Raw genomic sequence first — 27,610 nt, 5'->3', positions numbered from 1 at the left:
TAGAGCAAGCTTTGGGCTCCTCCTGCCCCGCAGCAGCGAAAGCAGCACAACAACCCTGAGCCCTCCACCTGCAAGGAGCGGCTGCAGCAAGCGCTCTGGCAACCTCCCCCTCCTTTGGAAGGGCATCATCTCACCCACATGGACAACCTACTTTGCCATCCTCCGTGATGAAGCCTTCTCTCCTCAGCCTACGCAAATGCTCTTTGCGGCTGTAGTACTCCCGCAAATGGGGGTCATGCAGGCTGTTGTACTCATTCCCCAGTAAATGACAGTGTGGATCTCCAAGATCAAAGTGACTGGCCGGCTGGTGAAGCTGTAAGATACATTGTGCATGGCAAGATCAGGGTAGGATGGCTGAGGAAAGAGACAAAGACACTTTGGAGCTTTGTCAGTTCATAGGGCTAGCTCTCCAGGCTCTGAGATTTAGGGTCATTCCTGGCTCAGCACCTAGCTCACTCTGTACCCACAGGGATACGGAGAAATCATACCCAAAGGAAAGCTTATTCTACTTGGAGACTTTTCAGGCGAGGAGAACCATCCACAGCTCCACAGCTCCCATCTCGTGGCTGTGTGTAGAAGGGGATACTTGACAAGTTTCCTCGGCAGAGAAGCCTTGCCATTTACAGCTCGGCACAAACAGAGCTCGAGGGAAGGGAAAACTCTCCTGGAGAGTCCCCCAGGTTCTGTAGGAGCATCCCTGGCCGCCTCGCTGCCTGATGCACGCCGGGCCCCGTGGAACACTTCTCCAGTGCCACACACCAGGCTGCCACTGGCTCTGTAGGCACATGCACGGGCAGAGACCCATGTTGCAACCTTCTCTCCCAACTCCTGCACACGACCTGGGGCCTCCTCCTGGCAGCTCCTGCCTTCGCTCAGCGCACAGACCATCTGTTCCCTGTCACACTAAGGACTGCAGCTCCCGCTGACACCAGGATATCCCACTGCTTGGATGGAGGAATGTCCCTCTTGCAGGATGCTCTGCGTGTCCGGCAAGAAAAGGAGGAGGAAGAGGAGACTTTCCTGACCCCTTTCAGCTGCTTTTACCTTTACCCCCAGCTTGGTCCGGTGGAACACAGTGCTGGAGCCCGGCTCCACAGGGATCTTCACCCCCAGAGGCAAGTTCAGCAGCTCAGTAGAATCTCTGAGCTGCTGTCTTCGGCGCCCGGGCTGGAAAGACAGAGGCACTCATGGGCTTTTGGCTCTCCACAGCCTTCCTGCACAGCAGCTTCCAGAAGTGCGCCTTGAAAGCCCCACGCAAGGAGGGTGCCAAGAGTGCCCTATTCCCCAGCCATGCTCTGCTCCTCCGGTCACTTGCCTACAACTCCAGCCCCTTTACCCAGCCCTGACGTCCTTGCACAGCACTCTCTGGCCTGTGGAGCTGGACTCCAGCAGCGGCAGAGAGACACAGTTCCCCAAGAGCCTCCTCCGGCCTCCCCCCTGTGCCTGTCACTCTCCCTCCCCTGTGCACTCCCACAGCCCACAGCAGCCCCACACGGTTGCTGGCTCCCACGCTTAGCCCTCTCTGCAGCCTGGTACACACCTCGGCCCTCTTCTCCTCTGTTCTCGCTAGTCCATCTCCATTTTGGACATCAGCACGGAGAATGTTGTCCATGGTTCTTTCCAGAACTTTCTCCGCGAGCTGCGACGTTCGCTGGCTCCAATGGCTCCAGCAGCACCCAGCTCTGCTGGCCGCGGCCGCTCGCCTCACGAGTGACCCCAGTCTCACAATAGCGCATTGTCGCATGGCCGCTTTCGCGCGCCACCGCCCGTCCTGGCAGGCCCCCTCGGGCTGGCCTGCAGGCCCGGCCTGCCCTCGCCTTGCCAAGGGGCCTTGCCGGTCTTCCCTGGGCGCAGCCTTGCGCAGACCTTGGAGGAGAGGCCTTGGAGCTCAGTTCGCACAGACGGCAGATCTTCTTGAGCATTTTTAAAGCTCGCTTTGTACCAGAGATGTACCTCCCTCTGCCTCAGTGATGGGAGGCACATTGCTGCCATTTGTAATGGGCTGGACTGGACATGTCCGTCCAGATGGGTGCTCTGACCGTGGGTTTTTGGCACAGCCCTTTCCCCACATGATGTTACCAAAGGGAACATGGAAAGAGAGGCTGTTGAAAGTCTTCGGCTGCTTAATCCCTTCTAAACAAGTATTTTGTCAATAAGTGGTGCTCTGCATGGGCCTAGATGCTCTCTAGGAAGAACTACAGTAACAAGGGAAGAAACATCCTTCCTGTGACATGTGGTAGGATTCTTAGGAGGACCACCAGGGCTTCTTAGGTGTCCTATACTGGCAAGCCATTTGTTGGACAAAAAGTCTCATCTTTTGTACGCTGAGCACATGCTATCTGTGGTTTGTGTGACCGGAGCAGTCTGTCCACACCGCTGAACTGCAGGCAGAAAGCACCTAGGCTGGGGGGCCTTTTACCGCTAGTCTGCTACTCAGTGTGTACTGGGAAGTGCCGTGTCACCGTGGTGTTTGTTACTACTACCTGTTCCGTGCTTCGTGTTGCTGGATTCCTCAACACAGTATGGCTAGGTAATAAAGAGTGCTCTATTTAAATAAATATTTTGGACAAAGTGTCGTTGAACTGTGGCACTCATAGTGATAGAATCTTAGGGTGCCTTAGGGCAGGTAGAAGCAAAATGAGACTGACGCAGGCAGTAGACAATGGCATGTTGGCTAAGTCCACCGGCAGCTATGAAAATGCTGATGCTGGGGAACCTCTGGCTCAGCAAGCCTTAAGCCCACTGCTGCAGCTTGCTTCGAGAGTGACATGTGTCCCACCAGTGTACTTACACGAACATGGAGCTGGGGCTAGAGTGGGGAATGGAATGACTCTTGAGGGAGTTCACAGTCGACCAAGTCTCTGTGCAGTTGAAAGAGGTTTGGAGCTCCCTCTGGCACAGAATTTACTGCAGACATTCGGCTGCTGCCATGGAAATGCTTCAGGTGAACTCTGAAGCAGAGCAGGCTTGCCTCTACTGACACCCTAACGAAGGGATGGGAAGCGAGCGCAGGAGTACATGTGTGAGCGCAAGTGGTGGGAGCAGCCTTGCCTGCCCGGATTCTGGCTACATAGCCCAGGCCTGCCCCAATGCCCTCGCCCCAAGAAATGGCACTCTGGAGCCCTTGCCGCACGTGGGCTGCTTGAAGAGAAGCTTCGCCTCGTCTGCCTCGCGACCTGGGCACAAGGTCTCGCGCAGCTCTCGCAGCAGTTGCTGGACCCTGTCATGAACAGGTGTAAATCACCGGAGCAGCACAGGAACACAAGAACAGCCACACAGTGCTTGGAAATAACATCTTTATTCTGTGCCCCGGTAATGCCCTCTGTCAGCGTTCACGTTGCCCCGGCTTGTCCGTCACCAGCTTTACACGCATCGATCTCATCCGGGCTCCGCTCTGAGAAGCGGTCTTTGGAGCTGCTGGAGGGACGGGCTGCCTGCAATACTGCTGAGCAATGCAGGGGAAAGGGTCTCGTGTGCTCCCTGGCCTCGCTTTAGGCTGGTTTTCCAGCAGTGCAGAGTGAGGTGTTGATGCAACTGGCAAGGGGGGAGTGTGCGGCTTCCGCATGTCTTCTGGCGTGTTCTGAGCAAAATGCTCAGAGCTTTGGCAGACGGATGGGAGCAGATGAGCTGAATGTTTCTCTTCAGAACCTTGAGCCTCTGCTTCATCCTCTGAAAGCATGACCATTCCACGGACCATGAGGGGAGGGAGCTTTGTTCTTGGTTGGCTCTCCACTAACTTTCCAGTAGGAGTTCTCCTTCCTTCTGCTTTTGGAAAGACCTGTCCCACATTGCTCCCATTCCCATCTCTCCGGCTTGGCTCTTTTGCCACCTGCCTTCTGCAATGCACGCCTGGATCTCCTGCAGTCAGAGGCCGAACACGCTGCTCTCTTGGGCCACTCTGCACAGGGCTTTCTTCTGACCTGTGTGGTAAGGCTCTTGCCTTGGCAGGCTGTTTCTGTTCTAACTCCTTCTTCAGGCTTTCCAGAGCGTCACACACAAAGGTCTCAGCACACACTTTTATCTCCGAGTGGAGCTGCTGAACCTTGGAAATTGCTTTGGCAATGCCTTCCCCTTCGAGCGTGCTCCTGGCTTGGGATAGCTCAGCACGATTTTGGGAGGATTGCAACGCAAGCAAGTTTTTGGCGTCTGCTGTCTCGTGTTCAGAGGTTCTAGATGATGCTCCATCTTCAATGACGTGGTTGGAGGAAGGTGCCTGGGGTGGTTGCAGCTGCCTCTGACAAATTGTCTTCATGGGCAGCTTGAGCATTTCAGAGTACTTGCAGTGGAAGTGATGCTCAAACTGAGATGCTGCAAACATTTGCAAGGTGGCTGCAATATTTTCAGCAGCATCCTGGATGATTTTGTGAAGCGAAGGCAGAGGAAGTCCTCCATCAAACCTTGGGAGTTCAGCTTGCCTGGCTTTTCTTTCTCCCAATTTGCCCGCTCGCGTGGGTCCTGCGGCAACGCGCTGCTGCCTTTTGCGACTGGCCAACAGCCTGGCCTCAGAGGCATCTGATGCTCTGTATGCACCTTCCTTCGCCAGATGATCCAAAAGGGCTGCTGCAATGTCTCTAGCCACCAGCAAAACTTCCTCCCGCACATCCGCAGGAGGCTTCTCTGAATGCTCTGCCCTTCCTCCGCTACAAAACAGCCTTCCCCGAACTGCAAGGGGGGCACTCCTTAAAACGTGGACTGGCTGCTCCAGCTCTTTCACCCTCTGCAGCACTTTGTTGACTGTGCTCTCTGCCAGCTCCCGCACTTCTGTCAGGGTATTCCAGTTCAAGGGAGTGCGGGTTTTAGCGTGCCGCTGTTCCTTTGAGCACTTCTGCAACAGAAACCAGGAGGAATTAACCAGTGAACGGTGAACCAGCTGGAGAGAGAGGATGGAGGAGGTTGACTTACTGATCTGAACCCTTTGCCCTTGTCGTCTCTACCACGGGTGTTGGGGTCTTGGCTGCCGCGGGTGTTGCCTACTTGGCTCCCACCACACCTCTGCTTATCTTCAGAGGCTCCTTGGCACCTTGTCCAGACCTGAATGTGAGGAATGCTCGTTTTATGAGTAGGAACAAGCAGCCCTTGTTCCTGGAGATCCCTGCATCGCCATGCTTTCTGAGAAGCCCTTGCCCAGGAGAGGGAAGCAGGGACCAGGAGGGAAAGGCTTCCCTCAGCACTCTCAGAGGGCACTCAGGGACCACTTTCCCACCCGTGCCCAAATCCTGCATCAGCTGCTCAGCACAGAGCGACGCAAACCTTTCCATGCCGCAAGAGCTGGCACACCAGCGCAGCCTTCACCACTTCTTCAGGTCATGCCTTTCTGGCAGAATTGATGTGAAACCCCATCCCTCTGCACCACGACGCGTACCTGTGCACCCTGAGGTTTAGGCTCGTGTTCCTGCCCATCTGCTTTCTCGAGCTCTATCTTGAGCGTCGTCAGGTACTGCCTGTACTGGTTGAATTCATGCAGATTGCAGACAACCTACGAGGAGATGAGGGCAGAAATCATCTAGCGCTTTGGCCGCTCACGCGCAGCCTGCCTTGCCAGGAGGAGCGCTAGCCCAGCGAGAGCTGCGCTCCCGGCCCGGCCCAGCATCGAGGGGCTTTGCTCCCACCACCCAGTGGGGACTCGTGCTCATCACTGGGCCCCCTGGCCACGCACCCGCTGCTGTGGCAGCGACACACAGCCTGGGAAGAGCAGATGGGAATGCCTAGAGCAAGCTTTGGGCTCCTCCTGCCCCGCAGCAGCGAAAGCAGCACAACAACCCTGAGCCCTCCACCTGCAAGGAGCGGCTGCAGCAAGCGCTCTGGCAACCTCCCCCTCCTTTGGAAGGGCATCATCTCACCCACATGGACAACCTACTTTGCCATCCTCCGTGATGAAGCCTTCTCTCCTCAGCCTACGCAAATGCTCTTTGCGGCTGTAGTACTCCCGCAAATGGGGGTCATGCAGGCTGTTGTACTCATTCCCCAGTAAATGACAGTGTGGATCTCCAAGATCAAAGTGACTGGCTGGCTGGTGAAGCTGTAAGATACATTGTGCATGGCAAGATCAGGGTAGGATGGCTGAGGAAAGAGACAAAGACACTTTGGAGCTTTGTCAGCTCATAGGGCTAGCTCTCCAGGCTCTGAGATTTAGGGTCATTCCTGGCTCAGCACCTAGCTCACTCTGTACCCACAGGGATACGGAGAAATCATACCCAAAGGAAAGCTTATTCTACTTGGAGACTTTTCAGGCGAGGAGAACCATCCACAGCTCCACAGCTCCCATCTCGTGGCTGTGTGTAGAAGGGGATACTTGACAAGTTTCCTCGGCAGAGAAGCCTTGCCATTTACAGCTCGGCACAAACAGAGCTCGAGGGAAGGGAAAACTCTCCTGGAGAGTCCCCCAGGTTCTGTAGGAGCATCCCTGGCCGCCTCGCTGCCTGATGCACGCCGGGCCCCGTGGAACACTTCTCCAGTGCCACACACCAGGCTGCCACTGGCTCTGTAGGCACATGCACGGGCAGAGACCCATGTTGCAACCTTCTCTCCCAACTCCTGCACACGACCTGGGGCCTCCTCCTGGCAGCTCCTGCCTTCGCTCAGCGCACAGACCATCTGTTCCCTGTCACACTAAGGACTGCAGCTCCCGCTGACACCAGGATATCCCACTGCTTGGATGGAGGAATGTCCCTCTTGCAGGATGCTCTGCGTGTCCGGCAAGAAAAGGAGGAGGAAGAGGAGACTTTCCTGACCCCTTTCAGCTGCTTTTACCTTTACCCCCAGCTTGGTCCGGTGGAACACAGTGCTGGAGCCCGGCTCCACAGGGATCTTCACCCCCAGAGGCAAGTTCAGCAGCTCAGTAGAATCTCTGAGCTGCTGTCTTCGGCGCCCGGGCTGGAAAGACAGAGGCACTCATGGGCTTTTGGCTCTCCACAGCCTTCCTGCACAGCAGCTTCCAGAAGTGCGCCTTGAAAGCCCCACGCAAGGAGGGTGCCAAGAGTGCCCTATTCCCCAGCCATGCTCTGCTCCTCTGGTCACTTGCCTACAACTCCAGCCCCTTTACCCAGCCCTGACGTCCTTGCACAGCACTCTCTGGCCTGTGGAGCTGGACTCCAGCAGCGGCAGAGAGACACAGTTCCCCAAGAGCCTCCTCCGGCCTCCCCCCTGTGCCTGTCACTCTCCCTCCCCTGTGCACTCCCACAGCCCACAGCAGCCCCACACGGTTGCTGGCTCCCACGCTTAGCCCTCTCTGCAGCCTGGTACACACCTCAGCCCTCTTCTCCTCTGTTCTCGCTAGTCCATCTCCATTTTGGACATCAGCACGGAGAATGTTGTCCATGGTTCTTTCCAGAACTTTCTCCGCGAGCTGCGACGTTCGCTGGCTCCAATGGCTCCAGCAGCACCCAGCTCTGCTGGCCGCGGCCGCTCGCCTCACGAGTGACCCCAGTCTCACAATAGCGCATTGTCGCATGGCCGCTTTCGCGCGCCACCGCCCGTCCTGGCAGGCCCCCTCGGGCTGGCCTGCAGGCCCGGCCTGCCCTCGCCTTGCCAAGGGGCCTTGCCGGTCTTCCCTGGGCGCAGCCTTGCGCAGACCTTGGAGGAGAGGCCTTGGAGCTCAGTTCGCACAGACGGCAGATCTTCTTGAGCATTTTTAAAGCTCGCTTTGTACCAGAGATGTACCTCCCTCTGCCTCAGTGATGGGAGGCACATTGCTGCCATTTGTAATGGGCTGGACTGGACATGTCCGTCCAGATGGGTGCTCTGACCGTGGCTTTTTGGCCCAGCCCTTTCCCCACATGATGTTACCAAAGGGAACATGGAAAGAGAGGCTGTTGAAAGTCTTCGGCTGCTTAATCCCTTCTAAACAAGTATTTTGTCAATAAGTGGTGCTCTGCATGGGCCTAGATGCTCTCTAGGAAGAACTACAGTAACAAGGGAAGAAACATCCTTCCTGTGACATGTGGTAGGATTCTTAGGAGGACCACCAGGGCTTCTTAGGTGTCCTATACTGGCAAGCCATTTGTTGGACAAAAAGTCTCATCTTTTGTACGCTGAGCACATGCTATCTGTGGTTTGTGTGACCGGAGCAGTCTGTCCACACCGCTGAACTGCAGGCAGAAAGCACCTAGGCTGGGGGGCCTTTTACCGCTAGTCTGCTACTCAGTGTGTACTGGGAAGTGCCGTGTCACCGTGGTGTTTGTTACTACTACCTGTTCCGTGCTTCGTGTTGCTGGATTCCTCAACACAGTATGGCTAGGTAATAAAGAGTGCTCTATTTAAATAAATATTTTGGACAAAGTGTCGTTGAACTGTGGCACTCATAGTGATAGAATCTTAGGGTGCCTTAGGGCAGGTAGAAGCAAAATGAGACTGACGCAGGCAGTAGACAATGGCATGTTGGCTAAGTCCACCGGCAGCTATGAAAATGCTGATGCTGGGGAACCTCTGGCTCAGCAAGCCTTAAGCCCACTGCTGCAGCTTGCTTCGAGAGTGACATGTGTCCCACCAGTGTACTTACACGAACATGGAGCTGGGGCTAGAGTGGGGAATGGAATGACTCTTGAGGGAGTTCACAGTCGACCAAGTCTCTGTGCAGTTGAAAGAGGTTTGGAGCTCCCTCTGGCACAGAATTTACTGCAGACATTCGGCTGCTGCCATGGAAATGCTTCAGGTGAACTCTGAAGCAGAGCAGGCTTGCCTCTACTGACACCCTAACGAAGGGATGGGAAGCGAGCGCAGGAGTACATGTGTGAGCGCAAGTGGTGGGAGCAGCCTTGCCTGCCCGGATTCTGGCTACATAGCCCAGGCCTGCCCCAATGCCCTCGCCCCAAGAAATGGCACTCTGGAGCCCTTGCCGCACGTGGGCTGCTTGAAGAGAAGCTTCGCCTCGTCTGCCTCGCGACCTGGGCACAAGGTCTCGCGCAGCTCTCGCAGCAGTTGCTGGACCCTGTCATGAACAGGTGTAAATCACCGGAGCAGCACAGGAACACAAGAACAGCCACACAGTGCTTGGAAATAACATCTTTATTCTGTGCCCCGGTAATGCCCTCTGTCAGCGTTCACGTTGCCCCGGCTTGTCCGTCACCAGCTTTACACGCATCGATCTCATCCGGGCTCCGCTCTGAGAAGCGGTCTTTGGAGCTGCTGGAGGGACGGGCTGCCTGCAATACTGCTGAGCAATGCAGGGGAAAGGGTCTCGTGTGCTCCCTGGCCTCGCTTTAGGCTGGTTTTCCAGCAGTGCAGAGTGAGGTGTTGATGCAACTGGCAAGGGGGGAGTGTGCGGCTTCCGCATGTCTTCTGGCGTGTTCTGAGCAAAATGCTCAGAGCTTTGGCAGACGGATGGGAGCAGATGAGCTGAATGTTTCTCTTCAGAACCTTGAGCCTCTGCTTCATCCTCTGAAAGCATGACCATTCCACGGACCATGAGGGGAGGGAGCTTTGTTCTTGGTTGGCTCTCCACTAACTTTCCAGTAGGAGTTCTCCTTCCTTCTGCTTTTGGAAAGACCTGTCCCACATTGCTCCCATTCCCATCTCTCCGGCTTGGCTCTTTTGCCACCTGCCTTCTGCAATGCACGCCTGGATCTCCTGCAGTCAGAGGCCGAACACGCTGCTCTCTTGGGCCACTCTGCACAGGGCTTTCTTCTGACCTGTGTGGTAAGGCTCTTGCCTTGGCAGGCTGTTTCTGTTCTAACTCCTTCTTCAGGCTTTCCAGAGCGTCACACACAAAGGTCTCAGCACACACTTTTATCTCCGAGTGGAGCTGCTGAACCTTGGAAATTGCTTTGGCAATGCCTTCCCCTTCGAGCGTGCTCCTGGCTTGGGATAGCTCAGCACGATTTTGGGAGGATTGCAATGCAAGCAAGTTTTTGGCGTCTGCTGTCTCGTGTTCAGAGGTTCTAGATGATGCTCCATCTTCAATGACGTGGTTGGAGGAAGGTGCCTGGGGTGGTTGCAGCTGCCTCTGACAAATTGTCTTCATGGGCAGCTTGAGCATTTCAGAGTACTTGCAGTGGAAGTGATGCTCAAACTGAGATGCTGCAAACATTTGCAAGGTGGCTGCAATATTTTCAGCAGCATCCTGGATGATTTTGTGAAGCGAAGGCAGAGGAAGTCCTCCATCAAACCTTGGGAGTTCAGCTTGCCTGGCTTTTCTTTCTCCCAATTTGCCCGCTCGCGTGGGTCCTGCGGCAACGCGCTGCTGCCTTTTGCGACTGGCCAACAGCCTGGCCTCAGAGGCATCTGATGCTCTGTATGCACCTTCCTTCGCCAGATGATCCAAAAGGGCTGCTGCAATGTCTCTAGCCACCAGCAAAACTTCCTCCCGCACATCCGCAGGAGGCTTCTCTGAATGCTCTGCCCTTCCTCCGCTACAAAACAGCCCTCCCCGAACTGCAAGGGGGGCACTCCTTAAAACGTGGACTGGCTGCTCCAGCTCTTTCACCCTCTGCAGCACTTTGTTGACTGTGCTCTCTGCCAGCTCCCGCACTTCTGTCAGGGTATTCCAGTTCAAGGGAGTGCGGGTTTTAGCGTGCCGCTGTTCCTTTGAGCACTTCTGCAACAGAAACCAGGAGGAATTAACCAGTGAACGGTGAACCAGCTGGAGAGAGAGGATGGAGGAGGTTGACTTACTGATCTGAACCCTTTGCCCTTGTCGTCTCTACCACGGGTGTTGGGGTCTTGGCTGCCGCGGGTGTTGCCTACTTGGCTCCCACCACACCTCTGCTTATCTTCAGAGGCTCCTTGGCACCTTGTCCAGACCTGAATGTGAGGAATGCTCGTTTTATGAGTAGGAACAAGCAGCCCTTGTTCCTGGAGATCCCTGCATCGCCATGCTTTCTGAGAAGCCCTTGCCCAGGAGAGGGAAGCAGGGACCAGGAGGGAAAGGCTTCCCTCAGCACTCTCAGAGGGCACTCAGGGACCACTTTCCCACCCGTGCCCAAATCCTGCATCAGCTGCTCAGCACAGAGCGACGCAAACCTTTCCATGCCGCAAGAGCTGGCACACCAGCGCAGCCTTCACCACTTCTTCAGGTCATGCCTTTCTGGCAGAATTGATGTGAAACCCCATCCCTCTGCACCACGACGCGTACCTGTGCACCCTGAGGTTTAGGCTCGTGTTCCTGCCCATCTGCTTTCTCGAGCTCTATCTTGAGCGTCGTCAGGTACTGCCTGTACTGGTTGAATTCATGCAGATTGCAGACAACCTACGAGGAGATGAGGGCAGAAATCATCTAGCGCTTTGGCCGCTCACGCGCAGCCTGCCTTGCCAGGAGGAGCGCTAGCCCAGCGAGAGCTGCGCTCCCGGCCCGGCCCAGCATCGAGGGGCTTTGCTCCCACCACCCAGTGGGGACTCGTGCTCATCACTGGGCCCCCTGGCCACGCACCCGCTGCTGTGGCAGCGACACACAGCCTGGGAAGAGCAAATGGGAATGCCTAGAGCAAGCTTTGGGCTCCTCCTGCCCCGCAGCAGCGAAAGCAGCACAACAACCCTGAGCCCTCCACCTGCAAGGAGCGGCTGCAGCAAGCGCTCTGGCAACCTCCCCCTCCTTTGGAAGGGCATCATCTCACCCACATGGACAACCTACTTTGCCATCCTCCGTGATGAAGCCTTCTCTCCTCAGCCTACGCAAATGCTCTTTGCGGCTGTAGTAGTCCCGCAAATGGGGGTCATGCAGGCTGTTGTACTCATTCCCCAGTAAATGACAGTGTGGATCTCCAAGATCAAAGTGACTGGCCGGCTGGTGAAGCTGTAAGATACATTGTGCATGGCAAGATCAGGGTAGGATGGCTGAGGAAAGAGACAAAGACACTTTGGAGCTTTGTCAGCTCATAGGGCTAGCTCTCCAGGCTCTGAGATTTAGGGTCATTCCTGGCTCAGCACCTAGCTCACTCTGTACCCACAGGGATACGGAGAAATCATACCCAAAGGAAAGCTTATTCTACTTGGAGACTTTTCAGGCGAGGAGAACCATCCACAGCTCCACAGCTCCCATCTCGTGGCTGTGTGTAGAAGGGGATACTTGACAAGTTTCCTCGGCAGAGAAGCCTTGCCATTTACAGCTCGGCACAAACAGAGCTCGAGGGAAGGGAAAACTCTCCTGGAGAGTCCCCCAGGTTCTGTAGGAGCATCCCTGGCCGCCTCGCTGCCTGATGCACGCCGGGCCCCGTGGAACACTTCTCCAGTGCCACACACCAGGCTGCCACTGGCTCTGTAGGCACATGCACGGGCAGAGACCCATGTTGCAACCTTCTCTCCCAACTCCTGCACACGACCTGGGGCCTCCTCCTGGCAGCTCCTGCCTTCGCTCAGCGCACAGACCATCTGTTCCCTGTCACACTAAGGACTGCAGCTCCCGCTGACACCAGGATATCCCACTGCTTGGATGGAGGAATGTCCCTCTTGCAGGATGCTCTGCGTGTCCGGCAAGAAAAGGAGGAGGAAGAGGAGACTTTCCTGACCCCTTTCAGCTGCTTTTACCTTTACCCCCAGCTTGGTCCGGTGGAACACAGTGCTGGAGCCCGGCTCCACAGGGATCTTCACCCCCAGAGGCAAGTTCAGCAGCTCAGTAGAATCTCTGAGCTGCTGTCTTCGGCGCCCGGGCTGGAAAGACAGAGGCACTCATGGGCTTTTGGCTCTCCACAGCCTTCCTGCACAGCAGCTTCCAGAAGTGCGCCTTGAAAGCCCCACGCAAGGAGGGTGCCAAGAGTGCCCTATTCCCCAGCCATGCTCTGCTCCTCCGGTCACTTGCCTACAACTCCAGCCCCTTTACCCAGCCCTGACGTCCTTGCACAGCACTCTCTGGCCTGTGGAGCTGGACTCCAGCAGCGGCAGAGAGACACAGTTCCCCAAGAGCCTCCTCCGGCCTCCCCCCTGTGCCTGTCACTCTCCCTCCCCTGTGCACTCCCACAGCCCACAGCAGCCCCACACGGTTGCTGGCTCCCACGCTTAGCCCTCTCTGCAGCCTGGTACACACCTCGGCCCTCTTCTCCTCTGTTCTCGCTAGTCCATCTCCATTTTGGACATCAGCACGGAGAATGTTGTCCATGGTTCTTTCCAGAACTTTCTCCGCGAGCTGCGACGTTCGCTGGCTCCAATGGCTCCAGCAGCACCCAGCTCTGCTGGCCGCGGCCGCTCGCCTCACGAGTGACCCCAGTCTCACAATAGCGCATTGTCGCATGGCCGCTTTCGCGCGCCACCGCCCGTCCTGGCAGGCCCCCTCGGGCTGGACTGCAGGCCCGGCCTGCCCTCGCCTTGCCAAGGGGCCTTGCCGGTCTTCCCTGGGCGCAGCCTTGCGCAGACCTTGGAGGAGAGGCCTTGGAGCTCAGTTCGCACAGACGGCAGATCTTCTTGAGCATTTTTAAAGCTCGCTTTGTACCAGAGATGTACCTCCCTCTGCCTCAGTGATGGGAGGCACATTGCTGCCATTTGTAATGGGCTGGACTGGACATGTCCGTCCAGATGGGTGCTCTGACCGTGGGTTTTTGGCACAGCCCTTTCCCCACATGATGTTACCAAAGGGAACATGGAAAGAGAGGCTGTTGAAAGTCTTCGGCTGCTTAATCCCTTCTAAACAAGTATTTTGTCAATAAGTGGTGCTCTGCATGGGCCTAGATGCTCTCTAGGAAGAACTACAGTAACAAGGGAAGAAACATCCTTCCTGTGACATGTGGTAGGATTCTTAGGAGGACCACCAGGGCTTCTTAGGTGTCCTATACTGGCAAGCCATTTGTTGGACAAAAAGTCTCATCTTTTGTACGCTGAGCACATGCTATCTGTGGTTTGTGTGACCGGAGCAGTCTGTCCACACCGCTGAACTGCAGGCAGAAAGCACCTAGGCTGGGGGGCCTTTTACCGCTAGTCTGCTACTCAGTGTGTACTGGGAAGTGCCGTGTCACCGTGGTGTTTGTTACTACTACCTGTTCCGTGCTTCGTGTTGCTGGATTCCTCAACACAGTATGGCTAGGTAATAAAGAGTGCTCTATTTAAATAAATATTTTGGACAAAGTGTCGTTGAACTGTGGCACTCATAGTGATAGAATCTTAGGGTGCCTTAGGGCAGGTAGAAGCAAAATGAGACTGACGCAGGCAGTAGACAATGGCATGTTGGCTAAGTCCACCGGCAGCTATGAAAATGCTGATGCTGGGGAACCTCTGGCTCAGCAAGCCTTAAGCCCACTGCTGCAGCTTGCTTCGAGAGTGACATGTGTCCCACCAGTGTACTTACACGAACATGGAGCTGGGGCTAGAGTGGGGAATGGAATGACTCTTGAGGGAGTTCACAGTCGACCAAGTCTCTGTGCAGTTGAAAGAGGTTTGGAGCTCCCTCTGGCACAGAATTTACTGCAGACATTCGGCTGCTGCCATGGAAATGCTTCAGGTGAACTCTGAAGCAGAGCAGGCTTGCCTCTACTGACACCCTAACGAAGGGATGGGAAGCGAGCGCAGGAGTACATGTGTGAGCGCAAGTGGTGGGAGCAGCCTTGCCTGCCCGGATTCTGGCTACATAGCCCAGGCCTGCCCCAATGCCCTCGCCCCAAGAAATGGCACTCTGGAGCCCTTGCCGCACGTGGGCTGCTTGAAGAGAAGCTTCGCCTCGTCTGCCTCGCGACCTGGGCACAAGGTCTCGCGCAGCTCTCGCAGCAGTTGCTGGACCCTGTCATGAACAGGTGTAAATCACCGGAGCAGCACAGGAACACAAGAACAGCCACACAGTGCTTGGAAATAACATCTTTATTCTGTGCCCCGGTAATGCCCTCTGTCAGCGTTCACGTTGCCCCGGCTTGTCCGTCACCAGCTTTACACGCATCGATCTCATCCGGGCTCCGCTCTGAGAAGCGGTCTTTGGAGCTGCTGGAGGGACGGGCTGCCTGCAATACTGCTGAGCAATGCAGGGGAAAGGGTCTCGTGTGCTCCCTGGCCTCGCTTTAGGCTGGTTTTCCAGCAGTGCAGAGTGAGGTGTTGATGCAACTGGCAAGGGGGGAGTGTGCGGCTTCCGCATGTCTTCTGGCGTGTTCTGAGCAAAATGCTCAGAGCTTTGGCAGACGGATGGGAGCAGATGAGCTGAATGTTTCTCTTCAGAACCTTGAGCCTCTGCTTCATCCTCTGAAAGCATGACCATTCCACGGACCATGAGGGGAGGGAGCTTTGTTCTTGGTTGGCTCTCCACTAACTTTCCAGTAGGAGTTCTCCTTCCTTCTGCTTTTGGAAAGACCTGTCCCACATTGCTCCCATTCCCATCTCTGCGGCTTGGCTCTTTTGCCACCTGCCTTCTGCAATGCACGCCTGGATCTCCTGCAGTCAGAGGCCGAACACGCTGCTCTCTTGGGCCACTCTGCACAGGGCTTTCTTCTGACCTGTGTGGTAAGGCTCTTGCCTTGGCAGGCTGTTTCTGTTCTAACTCCTTCTTCAGGCTTTCCAGAGCGTCACACACAAAGGTCTCAGCACACACTTTTATCTCCGAGTGGAGCTGCTGAACCTTGGAAATTGCTTTGGCAATGCCTTCCCCTTCGAGCGTGCTCCTGGCTTGGGATAGCTCAGCACGATTTTGGGAGGATTGCAACGCAAGCAAGTTTTTGGCGTCTGCTGTCTCGTGTTCAGAGGTTCTAGATGATGCTCCATCTTCAATGACGTGGTTGGAGGAAGGTGCCTGGGGTGGTTGCAGCTGCCTCTGACAAATTGTCTTCATGGGCAGCTTGAGCATTTCAGAGTACTTGCAGTGGAAGTGATGCTCAAACTGAGATGCTGCAAACATTTGCAAGGTGGCTGCAATATTTTCAGCAGCATCCTGGATGATTTTGTGAAGCGAAGGCAGAGGAAGTCCTCCATCAAACCTTGGGAGTTCAGCTTGCCTGGCTTTTCTTTCTCCCAATTTGCCCGCTCGCGTGGGTCCTGCGGCAACGCGCTGCTGCCTTTTGCGACTGGCCAACAGCCTGGCCTCAGAGGCATCTGATGCTCTGTATGCACCTTCCTTCGCCAGATGATCCAAAAGGGCTGCTGCAATGTCTCTAGCCACCAGCAAAACTTCCTCCCGCACATCCGCAGGAGGCTTCTCTGAATGCTCTGCCCTTCCTCCGCTACAAAACAGCCTTCCCCGAACTGCAAGGGGGGCACTCCTTAAAACGTGGACTGGCTGCTCCAGCTCTTTCACCCTCTGCAGCACTTTGTTGACTGTGCTCTCTGCCAGCTCCCGCACTTCTGTCAGGGTATTCCAGTTCAAGGGAGTGCGGGTTTTAGCGTGCTGCTGTTCCTTTGAGCACTTCTGCAACAGAAACCAGGAGGAATTAACCAGTGAACGGTGAACCAGCTGGAGAGAGAGGATGGAGGAGGTTGACTTACTGATCTGAACCCTTTGCCCTTGTCGTCTCTACCACGGGTGTTGGGGTCTTGGCTGCCGCGGGTGTTGCCTACTTGGCTCCCACCACACCTCTGCTTATCTTCAGAGGCTCCTTGGCACCTTGTCCAGACCTGAATGTGAGGAATGCTCGTTTTATGAGTAGGAACAAGCAGCCCTTGTTCCTGGAGATCCCTGCATCGCCATGCTTTCTGAGAAGCCCTTGCCCAGGAGAGGGAAGCAGGGACCAGGAGGGAAAGGCTTCCCTCAGCACTCTCAGAGGGCACTCAGGGACCACTTTCCCACCCGTGCCCAAATCCTGCATCAGCTGCTCAGCACAGAGCGACGCAAACCTTTCCATGCCGCAAGAGCTGGCACACCAGCGCAGCCTTCACCACTTCTTCAGGTCATGCCTTTCTGGCAGAATTGATGTGAAACCCCATCCCTCTGCACCACGACGCGTACCTGTGCACCCTGAGGTTTAGGCTCGTGTTCCTGCCCATCTGCTTTCTCGAGCTCTATCTTGAGCGTCGTCAGGTACTGCCTGTACTGGTTGAATTCATGCAGATTGCAGACAACCTACGAGGAGATGAGGGCAGAAATCATCTAGCGCTTTGGCCGCTCACGCGCAGCCTGCCTTGCCAGGAGGAGCGCTAGCCCAGCGAGAGCTGCGCTCCCGGCCCGGCCCAGCATCGAGGGGCTTTGCTCCCACCACCCAGTGGGGACTCGTGCTCATCACTGGGCCCCCTGGCCACGCACCCACTGCTGTGGCAGCGACACACAGCCTGGGAAGAGCAGGTGGGAATGCCTAGAGCAAGCTTTGGGCTCCTCCTGCCCCGCAGCAGCGAAAGCAGCACAACAACCCTGAGCCCTCCACCTGCAAGGAGCGGCTGCAGCAAGCGCTCTGGCAACCTCCCCCTCCTTTGGAAGGGCATCATCTCACCCACATGGACAACCTACTTTGCCATCCTCCGTGATGAAGCCTTCTCTCCTCAGCCTACGCAAATGCTCTTTGCGGCTGTAGTAGTCCCGCAAATGGGGGTCATGCAGGCTGTTGTACTCATTCCCCAGTAAATGACAGTGTGGATCTCCAAGATCAAAGTGACTGGCCGGCTGGTGAAGCTGTAAGATACATTGTGCATGGCAAGATCAGGGTAGGATGGCTGAGGAAAGAGACAAAGACACTTTGGAGCTTTGTCAGCTCATAGGGCTAGCTCTCCAGGCTCTGAGATTTAGGGTCATTCCTGGCTCAGCACCTAGCTCACTCTGTACCCACAGGGATACGGAGAAATCATACCCAAAGGAAAGCTTATTCTACTTGGAGACTTTTCAGGCGAGGAGAACCATCCACAGCTCCACAGCTCCCATCTCGTGGCTGTGTGTAGAAGGGGATACTTGACAAGTTTCCTCGGCAGAGAAGCCTTGCCATTTACAGCTCGGCACAAACAGAGCTCGAGGGAAGGGAAAACTCTCCTGGAGAGTCCCCCAGGTTCTGTAGGAGCATCCCTGGCCGCCTCGCTGCCTGATGCACGCCGGGCCCCGTGGAACACTTCTCCAGTGCCACACACCAGGCTGCCACTGGCTCTGTAGGCACATGCACGGGCAGAGACCCATGTTGCAACCTTCTCTCCCAACTCCTGCACACGACCTGGGGCCTCCTCCTGGCAGCTCCTGCCTTCGCTCAGCGCACAGACCATCTGTTCCCTGTCACACTAAGGACTGCAGCTCCCGCTGACACCAGGATATCCCACTGCTTGGATGGAGGAATGTCCCTCTTGCAGGATGCTCTGCGTGTCCGGCAAGAAAAGGAGGAGGAAGAGGAGACTTTCCTGACCCCTTTCAGCTGCTTTTACCTTTACCCCCAGCTTGGTCCGGTGGAACACAGTGCTGGAGCCCGGCTCCACAGGGATCTTCACCCCCAGAGGCAAGTTCAGCAGCTCAGTAGAATCTCTGAGCTGCTGTCTTCGGCGCCCGGGCTGGAAAGACAGAGGCACTCATGGGCTTTTGGCTCTCCACAGCCTTCCTGCACAGCAGCTTCCAGAAGTGCGCCTTGAAAGCCCCACGCAAGGAGGGTGCAAAGAGTGCCCTATTCCCCAGCCATGCTCTGCTCCTCCGGTCACTTGCCTACAACTCCAGCCCCTTTACCCAGCCCTGACGTCCTTGCACAGCACTCTCTGGCCTGTGGAGCTGGACTCCAGCAGCGGCAGAGAGACACAGTTCCCCAAGAGCCTCCTCCGGCCTCCCCCCTGTGCCTGTCACTCTCCCTCCCCTGTGCACTCCCACAGCCCACAGCAGCCCCACACGGTTGCTGGCTCCCACGCTTAGCCCTCTCTGCAGCCTGGTACACACCTCGGCCCTCTTCTCCTCTGTTCTCGCTAGTCCATCTCCATTTTGGACATCAGCACGGAGAATGTTGTCCATGGTTCTTTCCAGAACTTTCTCCGCGAGCTGCGACGTTCGCTGGCTCCAATGGCTCCAGCAGCACCCAGCTCTGCTGGCCGCGGCCGCTCGCCTCACGAGTGACCCCAGTCTCACAATAGCGCATTGTCGCATGGCCGCTTTCGCGCGCCACCGCCCGTCCTGGCAGGCCCCCTCGGGCTGGCCTGCAGGCCCGGCCTGCCCTCGCCTTGCCAAGGGGCCTTGCCGGTCTTCCCTGGGCGCAGCCTTGCGCAGACCTTGGAGGAGAGGCCTTGGAGCTCAGTTCGCACAGACGGCAGATCTTCTTGAGCATGTTTAAAGCTCGCTTTGTACCAGAGATGTACCTCCCTCTGCCTCAGTGATGGGAGGCACATTGCTGCCATTTGTAATGGGCTGGACTGGACATGTCCGTCCAGATGGGTGCTCTGACCGTGGCTTTTTGGCCCAGCCCTTTCCCCACATGATGTTACCAAAGGGAACATGGAAAGAGAGGCTGTTGAAAGTCTTCGGCTGCTTAATCCCTTCTAAACAAGTATTTTGTCAATAAGTGGTGCTCTGCATGGGCCTAGATGCTCTCTAGGAAGAACTACAGTAACAAGGGAAGAAACATCCTTCCTGTGACATGTGGTAGGATTCTTAGGAGGACCACCAGGGCTTCTTAGGTGTCCTATACTGGCAAGCCATTTGTTGGACAAAAAGTCTCATCTTTTGTACGCTGAGCACATGCTATCTGTGGTTTGTGTGACCGGAGCAGTCTGTCCACACCGCTGAACTGCAGGCAGAAAGCACCTAGGCTGGGGGGCCTTTTACCGCTAGTCTGCTACTCAGTGTGTACTGGGAAGTGCCGTGTCACCGTGGTGTTTGTTACTACTACCTGTTCCGTGCTTCGTGTTGCTGGATTCCTCAACACAGTATGGCTAGGTAATAAAGAGTGCTCTATTTAAATAAATATTTTGGACAAAGTGTCGTTGAACTGTGGCACTCATAGTGATAGAATCTTAGGGTGCCTTAGGGCAGGTAGAAGCAAAATGAGACTGACGCAGGCAGTAGACAATGGCATGTTGGCTAAGTCCACCGGCAGCTATGAAAATGCTGATGCTGGGGAACCTCTGGCTCAGCAAGCCTTAAGCCCACTGCTGCAGCTTGCTTCGAGAGTGACATGTGTCCCACCAGTGTACTTACACGAACATGGAGCTGGGGCTAGAGTGGGGAATGGAATGACTCTTGAGGGAGTTCACAGTCGACCAAGTCTCTGTGCAGTTGAAAGAGGTTTGGAGCTCCCTCTGGCACAGAATTTACTGCAGACATTCGGCTGCTGCCATGGAAATGCTTCAGGTGAACTCTGAAGCAGAGCAGGCTTGCCTCTACTGACACCCTAACGAAGGGATGGGAAGCGAGCGCAGGAGTACATGTGTGAGCGCAAGTGGTGGGAGCAGCCTTGCCTGCCCGGATTCTGGCTACATAGCCCAGGCCTGCCCCAATGCCCTCGCCCCAAGAAATGGCACTCTGGAGCCCTTGCCGCACGTGGGCTGCTTGAAGAGAAGCTTCGCCTCGTCTGCCTCGCGACCTGGGCACAAGGTCTCGCGCAGCTCTCGCAGCAGTTGCTGGACCCTGTCATGAACAGGTGTAAATCACCGGAGCAGCACAGGAACACAAGAACAGCCACACAGTGCTTGGAAATAACATCTTTATTCTGTGCCCCGGTAATGCCCTCTGTCAGCGTTCACGTTGCCCCGGCTTGTCCGTCACCAGCTTTACACGCATCGATCTCATCCGGGCTCCGCTCTGAGAAGCGGTCTTTGGAGCTGCTGGAGGGACGGGCTGCCTGCAATACTGCTGAGCAATGCAGGGGAAAGGGTCTCGTGTGCTCCCTGGCCTCGCTTTAGGCTGGTTTTCCAGCAGTGCAGAGTGAGGTGTTGATGCAACTGGCAAGGGGGGAGTGTGCGGCTTCCGCATGTCTTCTGGCGTGTTCTGAGCAAAATGCTCAGAGCTTTGGCAGACGGATGGGAGCAGATGAGCTGAATGTTTCTCTTCAGAACCTTGAGCCTCTGCTTCATCCTCTGAAAGCATGACCATTCCACGGACCATGAGGGGAGGGAGCTTTGTTCTTGGTTGGCTCTCCACTAACTTTCCAGTAGGAGTTCTCCTTCCTTCTGCTTTTGGAAAGACCTGTCCCACATTGCTCCCATTCCCATCTCTGCGGCTTGGCTCTTTTGCCACCTGCCTTCTGCAATGCACGCCTGGATCTCCTGCAGTCAGAGGCCGAACACGCTGCTCTCTTGGGCCACTCTGCACAGGGCTTTCTTCTGACCTGTGTGGTAAGGCTCTTGCCTTGGCAGGCTGTTTCTGTTCTAACTCCTTCTTCAGGCTTTCCAGAGCGTCACACACAAAGGTCTCAGCACACACTTTTATCTCCGAGTGGAGCTGCTGAACCTTGGAAATTGCTTTGGCAATGCCTTCCCCTTCGAGCGTGCTCCTGGCTTGGGATAGCTCAGCACGATTTTGGGAGGATTGCAACGCAAGCAAGTTTTTGGCGTCTGCTGTCTCGTGTTCAGAGGTTCTAGATGATGCTCCATCTTCAATGACGTGGTTGGAGGAAGGTGCCTGGGGTGGTTGCAGCTGCCTCTGACAAATTGTCTTCATGGGCAGCTTGAGCATTTCAGAGTACTTGCAGTGGAAGTGATGCTCAAACTGAGATGCTGCAAACATTTGCAAGGTGGCTGCAATATTTTCAGCAGCATCCTGGATGATTTTGTGAAGCGAAGGCAGAGGAAGTCCTCCATCAAACCTTGGGAGTTCAGCTTGCCTGGCTTTTCTTTCTCCCAATTTGCCCGCTCGCGTGGGTCCTGCGGCAACGCGCTGCTGCCTTTTGCGACTGGCCAACAGCCTGGCCTCAGAGGCATCTGATGCTCTGTATGCACCTTCCTTCGCCAGATGATCCAAAAGGGCTGCTGCAATGTCTCTAGCCACCAGCAAAACTTCCTCCCGCACATCCGCAGGAGGCTTCTCTGAATGCTCTGCCCTTCCTCCGCTACAAAACAGCCTTCCCCGAACTGCAAGGGGGGCACTCCTTAAAACGTGGACTGGCTGCTCCAGCTCTTTCACCCTCTGCAGCACTTTGTTGACTGTGCTCTCTGCCAGCTCCCGCACTTCTGTCAGGGTATTCCAGTTCAAGGGAGTGCGGGTTTTAGCGTGCCGCTGTTCCTTTGAGCACTTCTGCAACAGAAACCAGGAGGAATTAACCAGTGAACGGTGAACCAGCTGGAGAGAGAGGATGGAGGAGGTTGACTTACTGATCTGAACCCTTTGCCCTTGTCGTCTCTACCACGGGTGTTGGGGTCTTGGCTGCCGCGGGTGTTGCCTACTTGGCTCCCACCACACCTCTGCTTATCTTCAGAGGCTCCTTGGCACCTTGTCCAGACCTGAATGTGAGGAATGCTCGTTTTATGAGTAGGAACAAGCAGCCCTTGTTCCTGGAGATCCCTGCATTGCCATGCTTTCTGAGAAGCCCTTGCCCAGGAGAGGGAAGCAGGGACCAGGAGGGAAAGGCTTCCCTCAGCACTCTCAGAGGGCACTCAGGGACCACTTTCCCACCCGTGCCCAAATCCTGCATCAGCTGCTCAGCACAGAGCGACGCAAACCTTTCCATGCCGCAAGAGCTGGCACACCAGCGCAGCCTTCACCACTTCTTCAGGTCATGCCTTTCTGGCAGAATTGATGTGAAACCCCATCCCTCTGCACCACGACGCGTACCTGTGCACCCTGAGGTTTAGGCTCGTGTTCCTGCCCATCTGCTTTCTCGAGCTCTATCTTGAGCGTCGTCAGGTACTGCCTGTACTGGTTGAATTCATGCAGATTGCAGACAACCTACGAGGAGATGAGGGCAGAAATCATCTAGCGCTTTGGCCGCTCACGCGCAGCCTGCCTTGCCAGGAGGAGCGCTAGCCCAGCGAGAGCTGCGCTCCCGGCCCGGCCCAGCATCGAGGGGCTTTGCTCCCACCACCCAGTGGGGACTCGTGCTCATCACTGGGCCCCCTGGCCACGCACCCGCTGCTGTGGCAGCGACACACAGCCTGGGAAGAGCAGATGGGAATGCCTAGAGCAAGCTTTGGGCTCCTCCTGCCCCGCAGCAGCGAAAGCAGCACAACAACCCTGAGCCCTCCACCTGCAAGGAGCGGCTGCAGCAAGCGCTCTGGCAACCTCCCCCTCCTTTGGAAGGGCATCATCTCACCCACATGGACAACCTACTTTGCCATCCTCCGTGATGAAGCCTTCTCTCCTCAGCCTACGCAAATGCTCTTTGCGGCTGTAGTACTTCCGCAAATGGGGGTCATGCAGGCTGTTGTACTCATTCCCCAGTAAATGACAGTGTGGATCTCCAAGATCAAAGTGACTGGCCAGCTGGTGAAGCTGTAAGATACATTGTGCATGGCAAGATCAGGGTAGGATGGCTGAGGAAAGAGACAAAGACACTTTGGAGCTTTGTCAGCTCATAGGGCTAGCTCTCCAGGCTCTGAGATTTAGGGTCATTCCTGGCTCAGCACCTAGCTCACTCTGTACCCACAGGGATACGGAGAAATCATACCCAAAGGAAAGCTTATTCTACTTGGAGACTTTTCAGGCGAGGAGAACCATCCACAGCTCCACAGCTCCCATCTCGTGGCTGTGTGTAGAAGGGGATACTTGACAAGTTTCCTCGGCAGAGAAGCCTTGCCATTTACAGCTCGGCACAAACAGAGCTCGAGGGAAGGGAAAACTCTCCTGGAGAGTCCCCCAGGTTCTGTAGGAGCATCCCTGGCCGCCTCGCTGCCTGATGCACGCCGGGCCCCGTGGAACACTTCTCCAGTGCCACACACCAGGCTGCCACTGGCTCTGTAGGCACATGCACGGGCAGAGACCCATGTTGCAACCTTCTCTCCCAACTCCTGCACACGACCTGGGGCCTCCTCCTGGCAGCTCCTGCCTTCGCTCAGCGCACAGACCATCTGTTCCCTGTCACACTAAGGACTGCAGCTCCCGCTGACACCAGGATATCCCACTGCTTGGATGGAGGAATGTCCCTCTTGCAGGATGCTCTGCGTGTCCGGCAAGAAAAGGAGGAGGAAGAGGAGACTTTCCTGACCCCTTTCAGCTGCTTTTACCTTTACCCCCAGCTTGGTCCGGTGGAACACAGTGCTGGAGCCCGGCTCCACAGGGATCTTCACCCCCAGAGGCAAGTTCAGCAGCTCAGTAGAATCTCTGAACTGCTGTCTTCGGCACCCGGGCTGGAAAGACAGAGGCACTCATGGGCTTTTGGCTCTCCACAGCCTTCCTGCACAGCAGCTTCCAGAAGTGCGCCTTGAAAGCCCCACGCAAGGAGGGTGCCAAGAGTGCCCTATTCCCCAGCCATGCTCTGCTCCTCCGGTCACTTGCCTACAACTCCAGCCCCTTTACCCAGCCCTGACGTCCTTGCACAGCACTCTCTGGCCTGTGGAGCTGGACTCCAGCAGCGGCAGAGAGACACAGTTCCCCAAGAGCCTCCTCCGGCCTCCCCCCTGTGCCTGTCACTCTCCCTCCCCTGTGCACTCCCACAGCCCACAGCAGCCCCACACGGTTGCTGGCTCCCACGCTTAGCCCTCTCTGCAGCCTGGTACACACCTCGGCCCTCTTCTCCTCTGTTCTCGCTAGTCCATCTCCATTTTGGACATCAGCACGGAGAATGTTGTCCATGGTTCTTTCCAGAACTTTCTCCGCGAGCTGCGACGTTCGCTGGCTTCAATGGCTCCAGCAGCACCCAGCTCTGCTGGCCGCGGCCGCTCGCCTCACGAGTGACCCCAGTCTCACAATAGCGCATTGTCGCATGGCCGCTTTCGCGCGCCACCGCCCGTCCTGGCAGGCCCTCTCGGGCTGGCCTGCAGGCCCAGCCTGCCCTCGCCTTGCCAAGGGGCCTTGCCGGTCTTCCCTGGGCGCAGCCTTGCGCAGACCTTGGAGGAGAGGCCTTGGAGCTCAGTTCACACAGACGGCAGATCTTCTTGAGCATTTTTAAAGCTCGCTTTGTACCAGAGATGTACCTCCCTCTGCCTCAGTGATGGGAGGCACATTGCTGCCATTTGTAATGGGCTGGACTGGACATGTCCGTCCAGATGGGTGCTCTGACCGTGGCTTTTTGGCCCAGCCCTTTCCCCACATGATGTTACCAAAGGGAACGTGGAAAGAGAGGCTGTTGAAAGTCTTCGGCTGCTTAATCCCTTCTAAACAAGTATTTTGTCAATAAGTGGTGCTCTGCATGGGCCTAGATGCTCTCTAGGAAGAACTACAGTAACAAGGGAAGAAACATCCTTCCTGTGACATGTGGTAGGATTCTTAGGAGGACCACCAGGGCTTCTTAGGTGTCCTATACTGGCAAGCCATTTGTTGGACAAAAAGTCTCATCTTTTGTACGCTGAGCACATGCTATCTGTGGTTTGTGTGACCGGAGCAGTCTGTCCACACCGCTGAACTGCAGGCAGAAAGCACCTAGGCTGGGGGGCCTTTTACCGCTAGTCTGCTACTCAGTGTGTACTGGGAAGTGCCGTGTCACCGTGGTGTTTGTTACTACTACCTGTTCCGTGCTTCATGTTGCTGGATTCCTCAACACAGTATGGCCAGGTAATAAAGAGTGCTCTATTTAAATAAATATTTTGGACAAAGTGTCGTTGAACTGTGGCACTCATAGTGATAGAATCTTAGGGTGCCTTAGGGCAGGTAGAAGCAAAATGAGACTGACGCAGGCAGTAGACAATGGCATGTTGGCTAAGTCCACCGGCAGCTATGAAAATGCTGATGCTGGGGAACCTCTGGCTCAGCAAGCCTTAAGCCCACTGCTGCAGCTTGCTTCGAGAGTGACATGTGTCCCACCAGTGTACTTACACGAACATGGAGCTGGGGCTAGAGTGGGGAATGGAATGACTCTTGAGGGAGTTCACAGTCGACCAAGTCTCTGTGCAGTTGAAAGAGGTTTGGAGCTCCCTCTGGCACAGAATTTACTGCAGACATTCGGCTGCTGCCATGGAAATGCTTCAGGTGAACTCTGAAGCAGAGCAGGCTTGCCTCTACTGACACCCTAACGAAGGGATGGGAAGCGAGCGCAGGAGTACATGTGTGAGCGCAAGTGGTGGGAGCAGCCTTGCCTGCCCGGATTCTGGCTACATAGCCCAGGCCTGCCCCAATGCCCTCGCCCCAAGAAATGGCACTCTGGAGCCCTTGCCGCACGTGGGCTGCTTGAAGAGAAGCTTCGCCTCGTCTGCCTCGCGACCTGGGCACAAGGTCTCGCGCAGCTCTCGCAGCAGTTGCTGGACCCTGTCATGAACAGGTGTAAATCACCGGAGCAGCACAGGAACACAAGAACATCCACACAGTGCTTGGAAATAACATCTTTATTCTGTGCCCCGGTAATGCCCTCTGTCAGCGTTCACGTTGCCCCGGCTTGTCCGTCACCAGCTTTACACGCATCGATCTCATCCGGGCTCCGCTCTGAGAAGCGGTCTTTGGAGCTGCTGGAGGGACGGGCTGCCTGCAATACTGCTGAGCAATGCAGGGGAAAGGGTCTCGTGTGCTCCCTGGCCTCGCTTTAGGCTGGTTTTCCAGCAGTGCAGAGTGAGGTGTTGATGCAACTGGCAAGGGGGGAGTGTGCGGCTTCCGCATGTCTTCTGGCGTCTTCTGAGCAAAATGCTCAGAGCTTTGGCAGACGGATGGGAGCAGATGAGCTGAATGTTTCTCTTCAGAACCTTGAGCCTCTGCTTCATCCTCTGAAAGCATGACCATTCCACGGACCATGAGGGGAGGGAGCTTTGTTCTTGGTTGGCTCTCCACTAACTTTCCAGTAGGAGTTCTCCTTCCTTCTGCTTTTGGAAAGACCTGTCCCACATTGCTCCCATTCCCATCTCTCCGGCTTGGCTCTTTTGCCACCTGCCTTCTGCAATGCACGCCTGGATCTCCTGCAGTCAGAGGCCGAACACGCTGCTCTCTTGGGCCACTCTGCACAGGGCTTTCTTCTGACCTGTGTGGTAAGGCTCTTGCCTTGGCAGGCTGTTTCTGTTCTAACTCCTTCTTCAGGCTTTCCAGAGCGTCACACACAAAGGTCTCAGCACACACTTTTATCTCCGAGTGGAGCTGCTGAACCTTGGAAATTGCTTTGGCAATGCCTTCCCCTTCGAGCGTGCTCCTGGCTTGGGATAGCTCAGCACGATTTTGGGAGGATTGCAACGCAAGCAAGTTTTTGGCGTCTGCTGTCTCGTGTTCAGAGGTTCTAGATGATGCTCCATCTTCAATGACGTGGTTGGAGGAAGGTGCCTGGGGTGGTTGCAGCTGCCTCTGACAAATTGTCTTCATGGGCAGCTTGAGCATTTCAGAGTACTTGCAGTGGAAGTGATGCTCAAACTGAGATGCTGCAAACATTTGCAAGGTGGCTGCAATATTTTCAGCAGCATCCTGGATGATTTTGTGAAGCGAAGGCAGAGGAAGTCCTCCATCAAACCTTGGGAGTTCAGCTTGCCTGGCTTTTCTTTCTCCCAATTTGCCTGCTCGCGTGGGTCCTGCGGCAACGCGCTGCTGCCTTTTGCGACTGGCCAACAGCCTGGCCTCAGAGGCATCTGATGCTCTGTATGCACCTTCCTTCGCCAGATGATCCAAAAGGGCTGCTGCAATGTCTCTAGCCACCAGCAAAACTTCCTCCCGCACATCCGCAGGAGGCTTCTCTGAATGCTCTGCCCTTCCTCCGCTACAAAACAGCCTTCCCCGAACTGCAAGGGGGGCACTCCTTAAAACATGGACTGGCTGCTCCAGCTCTTTCACCCTCTGCAGCACTTTGTTGACTGTGCTCTCTGCCAGCTCCCGCACTTCTGTCAGGGTATTCCAGTTCAAGGG

The 27,610-nt window shown here is 55.7% G+C and overlaps 2 protein-coding genes across 2 annotated transcripts in view; both read right to left on the bottom strand.

Annotated features, from left to right (window-relative positions):
• Positions 1-4,318, bottom strand: part of LOC148590706 (uncharacterized) — a gene marked incomplete at its 3' end in the record, with an annotated part of 33,189 nt that extends 28,871 nt beyond the window's left edge. The window contains exons 1-4 of the mRNA XM_088538729.1: positions 3,921-4,318; positions 3,115-3,220; positions 1,045-1,167; positions 152-313 (exon numbers count right to left, since the gene is read on the bottom strand). Of these exons, the coding sequence (XP_088394855.1) occupies positions 152-313; positions 1,045-1,167; positions 3,115-3,220; positions 3,921-4,318 (789 nt within the window). The remainder of the gene's footprint in view (positions 1-151; positions 314-1,044; positions 1,168-3,114; positions 3,221-3,920) is intronic.
• Positions 4,319-5,299: 981 nt separating this feature from the next.
• LOC148590705 (uncharacterized) overlaps positions 5,300-27,610 on the bottom strand; it is a 31,150-nt gene continuing 8,839 nt past the window's right edge. The window contains exons 9-24 of the mRNA XM_088538728.1: positions 26,643-26,657; positions 23,869-23,952; positions 22,976-23,137; positions 22,475-22,594; positions 20,937-20,951; positions 18,163-18,246; positions 17,270-17,431; positions 16,769-16,888; positions 15,231-15,245; positions 12,457-12,540; positions 11,564-11,725; positions 11,063-11,182; positions 9,525-9,539; positions 6,751-6,834; positions 5,858-6,019; positions 5,300-5,476 (exon numbers count right to left, since the gene is read on the bottom strand). Coding sequence (XP_088394854.1) covers positions 5,300-5,476; positions 5,858-6,019; positions 6,751-6,834; positions 9,525-9,539; positions 11,063-11,182; positions 11,564-11,725; positions 12,457-12,540; positions 15,231-15,245; positions 16,769-16,888; positions 17,270-17,431; positions 18,163-18,246; positions 20,937-20,951; positions 22,475-22,594; positions 22,976-23,137; positions 23,869-23,952; positions 26,643-26,657 — 1,581 coding nt within the window. The remainder of the gene's footprint in view (positions 5,477-5,857; positions 6,020-6,750; positions 6,835-9,524; positions 9,540-11,062; positions 11,183-11,563; positions 11,726-12,456; positions 12,541-15,230; positions 15,246-16,768; positions 16,889-17,269; positions 17,432-18,162; positions 18,247-20,936; positions 20,952-22,474; positions 22,595-22,975; positions 23,138-23,868; positions 23,953-26,642; positions 26,658-27,610) is intronic.

The sequence above is a fragment of the Tinamus guttatus genome, unplaced genomic scaffold (assembly GCF_059628265.1).
Source record: "Tinamus guttatus ecotype Peru unplaced genomic scaffold, ASM5962826v1 Tinamus_guttatus_pri_ptg001150l, whole genome shotgun sequence".
Classification (NCBI taxonomy): Eukaryota; Metazoa; Chordata; class Aves; order Tinamiformes; family Tinamidae; genus Tinamus; species Tinamus guttatus.
Note: the sequence above shows the minus strand (reverse complement) of the source record. Positions and strands in the feature narration are given on the sequence as shown.